We start from the raw sequence: 12,437 nt of genomic DNA, 5'->3' as shown, positions 1-12,437 counted from the left end.
AATTTGATATGGATTTTTTAATAATAAAAGTTCTCCCTTTATTTTATTTTATTAAATTTTTTGTTACTATTAAAAAAATTGAAGTCTTTACCATAAAAGTTAGTTGTAATATTAAGATTTTATAAAAAAAAATTAATTCCTTATTTTATTACATTTTTATTATGTAGTAGAAGAAATAAAACTTGGAACTCAGATTATTTTTTGACTGTATACATATCGACAGTTCAGAAGTAAAATGTATTTCACAAACTATGAAGAAAATATTAGTTCATGAAGTCGCAGCATTGCTTTGGGTCGCATTTCTCAGTCAAAATCACTACTTTGAAATAAATTGATGTTTACAGTTGAATAGTTCAAGTCATTAACTAGAAGAATAGAAAGCTAACCTGCGATCTATTAGAACTTTACAACTTAAAATTTTAAACGTGCAACAAAGACCTGCACTTATATGTATATATATCTTCAAACGTCGCTTTATTTCAGTCAAAAAGATGCCAGACTTCTCAATCAGAATCTAAACACAATACTTCGAAACAATCACCATACTTCGAAAATAAGAGTATCTAATTAGTGGAAGTTCACGGTTAACTGGGAATTATATACGATCAAATCATGATTAATGCTTTCGGTTTACATGGGAAAAATTGTCTAAAATTCTAATCAAAGGCAACTATTGTTAAAACAAAGGACAATTCAGCGTTTCTCCAAGTATACTTAATGAGTAATGAAATAGTGAGTTTGAGTTTCTGTAATTATTGCCTGAGTTTTGTTAATTGGTAAACTTGATTTATGAAAATAATTCCCACATAGTGAATTAATGATACTAGTTTGATAGCAAAGAACACGTTACTCTTGATTTCGGTTAATTTTATGCAATTCTTTAAATAATTTGGAAGAAACGTTTTCGTTTTTCCTTCTTTTTTAGCCCAAAAGGGACGTTAAAATGCCAAAGGAATATTGTTCTCGAAACGGCATTTTGCAGTGAATCATTATGCACGGCGTATCATTTTCAAACTGTTGAAACCAAATATCATCCCCTTGTATTAGATTTAGAGAGTCTAAAGAAGGATAAATCTGCATGAATGTATGAATGTTTCTCTTATCGTGAAAAACAACGGTACACAGAGTCATCGAATTTTGAATAACTACTCCTGCACCCGAACATGGGCAACTAGAAGTCCGAATTTTTAATTTCGTATTTGTTTTATTGTGTATTTCATATTTTGTAAAACTTTAACAAATTTTTGATAAACAAACTCAATGATTTAAAAGCGAGCAATGGCAACACTGTCCGGAACGAAACTCCAGTGCGCGAGACTGTATACTGGAAATTCTAAACTTATGTTGTTTTTAAATATTTTGTGATTTTGCTGTTGAATTTATTTTTATGTGTAGTAAGTGCGAAGAACATGATATTTAATTTTTAGAGTGTTTTTTTAAAGCATCGGCATATTAAATAAGCAACGTCCTCGCCGGGACTCGAATATGGACCTCTCGACGGCGCGCCGAGTGTAGTACTTTACACACGAAAGACATTCTGGAGGGAGGGAGAAAATACGTAATAAATTGATAAAATAATAGGAAGATAGAAAAAGAGTTTTAGAAGCCATCTTACTAAGAAAACTGAATATTGATATGATGAACTGAGAGAAGATTGAAAAAAATAAGAAAATGCATCCTGACACTTAACACTGCTAAACACTGGAATTCTAAAAAATGCTGCTATGCTGTTTTAAAATTTTTGCAATTTTGCTGTTAATTTGTATATGGCGGAATTGCGAAAAAAATGTTGCTTAATAACAAATCTAAAAAGATAAAAAAATGGGTTAGCAGATGTAAGTGCAATAGCAGACTGTTAGACTGCGAGCTCAGTGCGATCGTAAAAAAAGTTTTAACAAACCCTTCTGAGCGACGGTTGAAATCTGAACCCTTTCAAATTTCACTTTTTTTGTTAATGAATTACAATATATGTCTATATATATAGAGAGAGAGAGAGAGAGAAGTAGAAAGTAGTAAATCGTAAAAACGTGAGACCTAGTTGGTCAGAAATTGAGCGTTTAGCTGCAAATTTTAAAATAGATTTATATATATACACTGGTGTGCAAAAATTAAGGACGAAGTCGAAAAATTAGCATATCAGCTGAACGAAGAGGCAGAGCGGACAGAAAGACCAATCAGGAGATTAAGTAAGGTGATGTACGGTAGCATATGCGCAGATATGCAGGTTGACGTAATGGGGGAGTGTCTGAGTTGTATAAAGCATGTTGTCGGTGTAAGATCAGTATTTCTGGCAAAGAGATTGCACGTCGTATAGCAGTTAAAATCACACCGAGTTGCTGCCTCAGCGAGAAATGGAAAATAATCAATCTGTTAGAAGACATCTGGATGCTTTTACCCGAGGTCGAATCATTGGGAAGATGGAGGAAGGCCGCAGTGTGACAAGTGTGGCTGCAGAGTTCGGAATTGCTCACAGCATTGTTTCACGACTTCAATTTCAAACTACGGGAACAGCTATCCGGAGACAATTTCAAACTACGGGAACAGCTATCCGGAGACAATTTCAAACTACGGGAACAGCTATCCGGGTGTTTAGTAGTGGTCGTCCACGAGGAACCACACCCGCAGATGACCGGTATATTGCCTTACAGGCCAGAAGAAACAGGCGGCAGACAACGGGAGAAATCGCTAGACACACGACACAGGCAACTGGACGACCGATATCGCGTTTTACCGTGGCCAGAAGACTGCACGGTGGTGTCTTTTTGCACGACGTCCTGTACGGTGTGTACCTCTAACGCCTGCCCATCGGAGAAGGCGTTCTCTCCGGGAACACCGGAATTGTAGAGACAATGAATGGGGACGAGTACTGTTTACAGATGAGAGCAGATTCAGTCTGAGTAGCGATTCTCATCGCATACTCATCTGGAGAGAGCGGGGAAGCCGCAATCATCCCTCGAACATCATTGAAAGGGACAGGTATGGAGGTGGCGGTGTTCTCGTTTGGGGAGGCATCATGCTTGGTAGTCGTACAGACCTTCACGTCTTCGACGCAGGTTCAGTCAACGGGACCCGTTATTGTAACGAGATTATTTCTTCCATATGTGCGTCTTTTTAGAGGCGCTATGGGTCCGCAGTTCCTTTTCATGGACGACAATGCACCATGTCATCGCACAGTAGCTGCCGAACAGCTCTTAGAGAGTGAGGATATTGAACGTATGGATTGGCCGGCACGATCTCCGGATCTCAATCCCATCGAGCATGTATGGGATTTTTTAGGCAGACGCTTGGCAGCTCGTACCTTACCAACAGTAACGATTCCGGAGCTTCGATTGGCGCTGCAAGACGAATGGGCACCAATGCCTCAACAACTCATTGACACCCTCATTCTCAGCATGGGCAGACGCTGTGAAACCTGCCTAGCAGTCAGGGTAGATCATATCCCCTATTAAAGACCGGATGTTTCTTGCTGGACACCCATCACAGGGATGTTTCGGCCTTCAGTCGCATTGCGCTCCATGCTACTTTTTCAATAAAGCTTCTTTTTATCCCTCTGATTTCTCTTTTAGTAAGTGTTGCTTGCATTACTCAAGTCCTTACGTATTGGGGATCTTACGGTATTAAATAAGTTGATTTGGAAAGCTTTTGTACAAAGTTATATTGAAAAAACCGTCTCGTCCTTAATTTTTGCACACCAGTGTATATATATTTATATATATCTATTTTTAACCTCTCCTTTTCTTATAAATCTCTCTCTCTCTCTTTCTATATATATATTTATATATATTGCTATAAAGTTAAAAGATGAGAGTAGTTGTTGTTTCGCGCCCGATTGGACTCCACTAAAATAATTGCACTGTTACGTTTTTAGTAAGTAAAACTTTTCTTCATTAAATAACAATGCTAGGATGTACTAACTCATGGCAAATTTTCTCTGAAAATTCGCTCTGCCATTTTGAGCAGTTTATTTTAAATTTTAGATTTAGATGTCTCTAAATTCTTGGGTAACTCATTCTTAAACTAGTAAAGTCGTCGTAACTGTTTTGCTTAAAATTGTTCTAGCTGTTAACTTATTATCTTTCTGAATAGTTTTTTTTTTTTTTTTTTTTTTTTTTTTTTTTTTAATTTAGAGGTAAACGTTTCACAATTTTAGAGTATAATCCGAAGATCTCAGACTGTAGTTTAAAATTTTGACTTAATGTCGGTCATAATAACGAGAAACAAAAATGTTATAGGGGCATTTCATAACAATGTATTAAATTTTAAAACTCTCCATCATCACACAAAATTTCGACCATAACTAAATTTTTCAGTTATCTATTGAAAACCGCTTTCCCGTGTAGACGACTATATCCTCATGAATCCTCATGAAGGATATCCTCATGAATCATGTGAGTACCTAATATGAAGTTATTTGAAGAAAAGTGTTTGAAATTTCAGCACTGTTCAGCAACGGAAAATTAGGCATTCAAATGCTCATAAGCAACTTTTGTTGTATTATTGGACAATTTATTCAATTAGATGGATTTGAATTGTTTTTGAAGACAATAACTGAATTTCCATGTTTTCGTTTTTTTACTAATTCAATTGTGATCGTAAAATTATGAAAAGTATGAAATGGAGTTTAAATAATATGTGGAATTTGTATGTGGCAACCAGAAAGGGTACAGAATAGAGATGGTCCCTACAGAAAAGATTCAATTCCTAAGACTCCTATAGCATTTAAGTTCGAAAATGCTTATTCTGAATAAAGCAAAATCGAGACTTATTAAAACGATGGGGTAGACAAGAGACCCAGAAATGTGTTTCTTTACTGTTGGGAACTGATTCCATGGAAGATTTAGCATAACAACGCTAATTTAATGATTTAGAGCAACAAAGATGTAACTTATGTTTACACCTTTGTTACGTCACCACATTTATATTTACATCTTTGGTAATACATACAAAAAATAATAAGTAAAATTTTTTTTAAAAATTCTGAAAACGAAAACTTTAAGATTTTATGTTACGTAGAAACGGGGCGTTTTTATTTTTTTATTTTTTTATTTTTTTTATTTACAGAGTCATACACGTTTCAAAAGCATTTGGTTAAACGCCACATTGCACTAAAAATATTTAAAAACAGCATATCTTTAAAATTTCCAATAAGGAGTCTGAAGCGCTGCCAGGTAAAACTGTTTTATTTCCTACAAGCCGCTACGCAGCCGTACCGGAAAAATGCCTAAAGGTAACATCACACATTAAATTTAAAAACTGCACAGAATTTTATTCTGCAGAAGATCTTTATAAAAAAAAAATCAATAAAAATGTTTTACATATAAAAAAATTACAACGAAATAAACAATATCCCTTAATGAAAATATAAATTATCCTAATAATAAATTAAACAACTTCTCGTTGCCTTCTCTCGACAAAAGTCCAGTATCATAGAGAAACATTAAATTTAAAGCCGCACAGGATTATTGTCCTCATTTTTTCGAGTGGCAACAGTGATGATATCATCAACAATGGCAACAGTGAAATATCAGCAACAATGGCTGCGTGCCATTGTTGCTGATATAATGAGATAGAATTACCGATTTAATGCGATTTTATCAAAAAAACATAAAATAAAGAAAAATCTCATTCGGATTTTGAAAAACTCGCTTCGAGGTGCACTGCCTCTTGTCTAGATGCACCCTATATACCAAATTTCGTAGTTCTGGGTCTATTAGCTAAAGTGCAGTACTAGCGAAAGGCTCACACACAGACAGACAAACTCTTCTTTTTCTATCTACAGATTGTGTTGCTATTGCTGTCTTTAGATTTGTTTATAGATTTGTCTGCTTACAGACAAACTGTTGTGTTTTTAATCAAAAATTCGTTAAAGTTTTGCGAAATATGAAATAGGCATTAAAACATACTCGAAATTCAAAAATCGGGCTTCCAGGTGTCAGTGTTCAGGAGGATGACTATGTTATTCAAAATTTGATCATTCTAGGTACCGTTGTGTTTTCTCAATGCGTGAAATATACATACATTCAAGTAGATTATCGTTTGGCCCTTATGGTATAACATCCATTTGAGCTAAAGAAAGCAGTATGAAACACTTTTTCTCTACGTTGCTGAAAATGCATTTGTCTCGTTAAATGTTACTCTTCGGCTAATCGTATCCATACCGGCCATGCTGTTAAGTCCCCTTCTTCGTTTCGGCTCGACTACACTACCCCCTCTACGGAAGGTATTTCGAGTATCACAACGATGCCAATAATATCGTGGTAAATAATTTCAATTAACTTTCTTGACAATCAATTCATCGCTCTTGATGGTTCTACATTACTTACCTTCTAACAATAGATATCAATCAAAATTTATACATCCTTCCCGCAAATTGATAGGAAACTGGCATGCTAGTTGAAAAAAAAAACCCATATTAGGCAGCGGGAGATAGTACAATCAAAACGTCAGCTTAGAGATGAAATAAACTCAGCTTGCCGGGCCTCTGGATCCCATACCGGAGTCCTAAGGTCTTACCCCGCAGCCCACCGCCTTACAGGATCCGAGGGATCACCACTCATTTGTCTCTAAACATTGGTGGACTTAGCCAACACCATCTTAGATGGTGTTGGCGTAGCCTCTTGGCTTGGAAATTTGAATGGCTGTGTAAATGCTATCTGCCAATACTACGCTGGCTGCCCGTAGCCGAGGGCATTACCCAGAATACTCGGACTAGCCGAGCTTCTAGACCATTCTGTTTGAAGACTTACGTTTCGCAGCCCAACCGTACAGACGATCTTCCCTCGCCGGAGTCGCTAGGCTCGTGTTTTTAATCACCCGATTTCGAGACTGCCAAGTTACAGAACCGAGCCAGTACTGTAAAGACTGCAGGGGGGATAGCAATACATATATTCATTAAAACATTTTTCAAAATTGATGCTATTACAACAGTAATCAAACATTTTTGGGATGGTGTTATGTGTTGAAACAGACTGCAAAAGGTAGGAAACAAGCTGCTTCTGAAAACTGTGTTTTTAGATTTTATTTGTTCGACAACTTATAATTCAATTTGTTAAAAAATATCTCAGTTGAAATACGGCTTTTTTACATTGCCAGCATTTTATAATAAACATGACATTACTTGATTGGCATTTCATTCGTGATAATTCATTTTTAGTTTGTCCTTCTGGATATTATGGAAAAAATTGTTCTGAAAAATGCAATTGCCGCCATGCATCTTCGTGTTCAGCTACAACCGGAGAATGTTACTGTTCACCAGGTAAGAGTCATAGTATATTCATTCGAATTCTGTAAGCATATTCGAGTCCTGTTCGTAATTCGACAAGTTTTCTTTCATTAACAAATGTTTATCTTATTTCTATTCTTGCTCTTTAAAATTGAACTACCGTACCTTTTACAATATAAGCTGATTCGTGCATGGAAGCTGGGAAGAAAATTTCAGCTATAATTGAAAATACGATTATAAGCCAAATTTAAAAGCATTGTATAAATCCGTCTCTCTATATATATCAACGAAAGTGCGAATACTCATTGCTTAACTTTGCTAGACTATCTGCATGAGGTGAACGTATCCATCAAGATGAAAGAAAATGCTAATACCCACTCAGCTTCAATTTGTAAAATACGGGTGACAAAAGGAAGGAAGTGCACTTTTCTCATTCTTTCGAACATGTGGTTGGCTACAACGCAATAAATTTTTCATCGGTTCTCAAATATGGTCAAGCAGTTGCAATCTTGTGTTGTTATTGTCTTGTACATGAATTTTGTGGTAGAATGGTTGTCAGAGCCTCAAAGAGGTTGGACTTCTATTTTCACCCCAATTTTGAGCGAGAGAACTCCAAGGTTGGTTAGAGGGTCTCCAACTCCTCTCCTCTACGACAATCCGCACACGATAGGACTTTCGGTTCGCCATATATTTAAAGTGCCCCCATGCCTCAAAGACACTATGCATTTACAAACATCCATAGCTTCTATGGGATTCGAACCCGGGACCTCTGGTACCGTAGTAGGCTCCTATAAACACTTACTCCGGTACCGCAGTAGGCTCCTCTAACTTATTTATGGTACCTAATTTATACTGAGGATCACGCGCCCCTCAATGGCATGCTTCTTGTAAACTTTAACTATCATGATAACGTATATGTATGGATGTATATATCAATATGAGTGTGTATACTTTTATTTCTTCCGGGATATTTATGTATGTAAGTGTGTATATATCTGTATATGAGTAGGTATTTATATGTATATATGTTACCGTGAAAGACCGAAATTGGAGAATGTCGACTTTCACCAGAGAATGTCAACATTCACCAAATACGTCGGTGAGAGATCGAAAATTGCATTACATTCTTGTACATTCGGACCCTCACCGGTGTGTGTCGACAATCACAGATATGTTACGTAGGAAAAAAAATAATATTTTTCATTTAACTTTTATCTCTTTAAAACTGACTGCTTGGTGCCGCGACAAAAAAGAAAAAAAAACAAAACAAACTACTGACTCTACTTTGTACTTACATAAACAAAACTTTTAAATCTAAAAGACATCAAAGAAAGATATCCTCCCTGGTGTTTTGGTAGAATCACGATTAATTATGCACATCCAGAACAAAATCTTTAACAGGCTATCTCTCACTAAATGAAAACTAATTTATATCTCCAACCTGAAAACACATAAATTTCAATCTTAAATCTAGAGATAAGCTTAAACCTTGAACATTTCAAATGTCACACAGATCTCTTCAAAACACCGGGGAATTATACAATCTCCCAATTAAGAAGTCTACTCTTCAAATCAAAATAAATTCAGCAAACCGATCGTATAGTCACCAACACTAAAACTTATTTTTCTACTACCGCAATATAATTACCCAGGTTCGGTTGACGGTTGAAAAACCACGTTTCCGTAAGGATTACATGGGTGACCTACAGTAGACCACAATTAATACACACACACAAAAAAAAAAAAAAACATACAATATTAAAGATAATAAACACATTTATTGAAAATTCCCACACTTTATAACTTAAGATAGCTGGCCAGACTACCCCTACAAAATCTTTTAAAGTTACTCATAGTTTTTTTTTCATATCAATCTCATATTTAACATTATTCCATTAATACAAAAATCATCGTGAAACACGTCACAGTTCTTAATCATTTTAAGCAGGAAACCAAGAAGATTAAATTTATTTAAAAAGACTAATTTAGAATAAATCATATTGAACATAGCACTTAAACATTAAAACAAAGATTCACTTCCTCCAATTAGTTCAATTGACTTCTGACTATTAAACATTAAATAAAAAATTACTTTCTCAGCTAGAAATTTGGTAAAAATATTCAATTTTTATCTACTTAACATGTCAACTCTTGCTTTAGTATTAAACATTTCCAAATTTAAAAGGATTATGCATCAAAATAAAACACCAATGAAAATTAAAAAGTCACTCACGAAATCGGCGTACCACCTTTGAGAGACTCAGGGAGCTGCCCCGATCCAAATTACAAATCCCGAAACAATAACTGCCAAATCTTCATCGTTGTTTCCGGAACCAGAACCTTTTCATAGTTCATAGTTTTCAAATTCCTCCGTTAAGCAGCACATTAACTCAATCAACTTCCCGTTTTCGAAGTTCCACTGAAGATAAGAGAAAGAGGTCGAAACTGGAGACAAAAGACCAAAGCAGACCTCAGCCGATGACGACTTTCCATATTTCCATCTTTTCTAAAGCAAAATAGATACTCCAGCACGAACGAGCAGTTCAGACTGTTCCACAAATGGGAAAAAGAAATCTCAGCGACGAAATCGAAAATAATAGGCCGCAAGAATTGCCGCCGTCGAACATGTCGAGCACCCACACTGTCTCGGACCCTCCGTACCCAGAAATCTCGGAGATAAAAACTTAACTGTATACCGCGGTCGACCACCGAAGAACCGCCGGGTTTTTCCTCCGCACCATCTCAGCACCTCACTGACCGCGGCCGGCCCCGTAGGGGCCGCCGTCAAAGTAGCAAACCCCTAAGGCTCCAAAAACCCTCTTAAAAGTCTTCTCTAAAAATCGCTTTTTTTTTCAAGTCCAAAAAGATCCCTCTGCCTTCCGTGCAACGACTTAAGAAACCTCGGTTTAACTCTCCAAGAAACGCCTCAAAATTACTATTGGTTCAAACAACACTAAAATTAAAAATTTAGCCAATCTTAAGGAAACTTGGACTCCCTTTCGCCAATTAAAAGAAAGGTAATAAATCGCCACTGAAATTCTCAGAAATTCAGAACTTTCTACAAGAAGACAGACCCTTTCTTTCCCACGCAATAGAAGAATGTTTCCAACCTATAACTCTGTCAAAAAAATCGCCGCCCCTTAGAACTATTCGCCTCAGAACGAGAAAAACACGCGTTTTCAACCCCCGCGCAAAAGGGGAAAATGCAGCTGGACAGTGACCTCTAACCTTCAAAGAAGCCTACGCGTGAGAAACGGAAATACAACCGCGCCCTTTTAACTGTAACACATATTCAGCCAAACTTAAGGGAGCTTTGCCGTAAAGTTTAACAATATTAAATATTATACATTAATTTAAAATAAGCTCAATACAAATTCATTAAACACAGTAAAATATTATAATAACTAAGAATACATTATGCACAGTAAAATAACATGCAATAATTATATACAACAAAAATAAAATACATAAGAATTTACATAACAGATATGCTCTGGTGTAGGTCGAAAAGAGATGAGTATATGTACATGCTGACATTGCAAAACGCAGTGTTCCACAAATAAATGCAGTTGTAAAATCAAGGGCCTCAGTGCAATTCGAAGTGTCATAATAGTTTATTGTAATAAATAAGATTTGAATCACATAATTTAGTAAGTTTTTAACTTCTATTATTTCCTTTCTCATTTTGAAATGTACTCTATGTTTTAAGTTCTTATGTTCTTAAGTTCTTATTTTAAGTTTGAAGTGCGTTTTTTGCGTACTGAATTAGAGAAGAAAATATAATATTCTTATATGTTCATCATTCACCATTAGTACCGGTGTAAGTCAGAAATAAGAGAATTTGGAAAATATTTCGGAGACATATACCAAGCGACTATGTGAATGTTGGCATTCACCTGTGAAAGTCGACATTCTCCAGATTTCGGTGTTTTACCGTACCATATACATATATTATAATTGTACTCTTCTTCAAGTGCCTTATATGCATATGTATATCTCTTTTTTGCATTTTATAAATGTTGTGTGCTCAGCCGGGGCTACCCAGGACTGCGGCCTGGTAACTAGTGGTTGACGCCCGCCTAGTTGGTAACCAATTCTGCATGGATATATCTATACCTGGGTCGGAAGTCAACTCAGCGGTTTACCTGCCCTAACCACTGACCATTTTGTGTTCTCCTGCCCACACACAGCACTTAACTATGTCAAGCAAGCAGGAGCCAGATTCTGGCAAATTGGTTCCAGAATCTACAAAGTAACAGAGTTGCCCAGCGGAAACTGAAAACAATAATTGAGGACTTAACTAGCAATTACTCTTCTGACGCTGGAAGATAGTAGTCATAAAAGTCTATATAAGCTAGTTCAATATGTCACTAGAGTATGTGATATGTATGTTCAATATATAATTTTGTATTTATGCTGTGCCAGGTTCCCATACATAAACTTCGTACTGTATCTGAATGCTGTAATGTATCTGCACATGTTTATATCTTTTATTTATGGTACTTAATTTATACAGGCCTGATAGCTAGTGGTTGACTCCCGCCGAGTTGGTAACCAATTCTGCATGGATATATCTATACCTGGGTCGGAAGCCAACTCAGCAGTTGACCTCCTCTTTCTCTAACCACTATACCATCTGAGCGACCATTTCTTCACCTCATTTACGCTCTGTTTTGGTTCTTTATCGCTTCTGTATGGTGAAAGATCCCCGGATGAACAAAGCACTGTGCATTTTACAAGTTTTAAACAAAAAATTTTTATATTTGCTAAGAAGTGCTATGAATTGTATTGAATATGATTTATGTTACAGGCAAATGATAAGGATGTTCATGGTAAAACGAATCACATGCACTCGCTTCAAAGAATTCTGAGAACTACCAAAAATTTCCGAGTCAGATGCCGATGTTAAGAAGTAGAACTGATGTACGTTGAGTTTAAATGAAATAAAAATAATATAAATTCCTATAATATAACCTATAATATTTTTGTGTTCAAATTATTTGTAAACTATTTTTAACATATATATAAGGCAAAATCTCAAATTCCCGTAGCAAAATATATGCTAAAAATTCTCGACTTGTATACAAAAACATATGATCTTCGTTTTCTACATATAAAAATAATACAGTATTGAAAGGAATTGATCTTACTTAATGACATAAGGGAAAATATCAAGTTACGTTAAACATTAATTCAAAACAAATTAATGAAAGGT

General features: G+C 35.8%; 1 protein-coding gene across 1 annotated transcript in view; it reads left to right on the top strand.

Annotated features, from left to right (window-relative positions):
• Positions 1-12,437, top strand: part of LOC118181778 (uncharacterized) — a 288,201-nt gene that overhangs the window by 59,252 nt on the left and 216,512 nt on the right. Inside the window, exon 6 of the mRNA XM_085818801.1 lies at positions 7,154-7,255. Coding sequence (XP_085674927.1) covers positions 7,154-7,255 — 102 coding nt within the window. The remainder of the gene's footprint in view (positions 1-7,153; positions 7,256-12,437) is intronic.

The sequence above is a fragment of the Stegodyphus dumicola genome, chromosome 6, assembly GCF_044657685.1.
Source record: "Stegodyphus dumicola isolate Sdum_Otavi_A_Nest chromosome 6, ASM4465768v1".
Classification (NCBI taxonomy): Eukaryota; Metazoa; Arthropoda; class Arachnida; order Araneae; family Eresidae; genus Stegodyphus; species Stegodyphus dumicola.
Note: the sequence above shows the minus strand (reverse complement) of the source record. Positions and strands in the feature narration are given on the sequence as shown.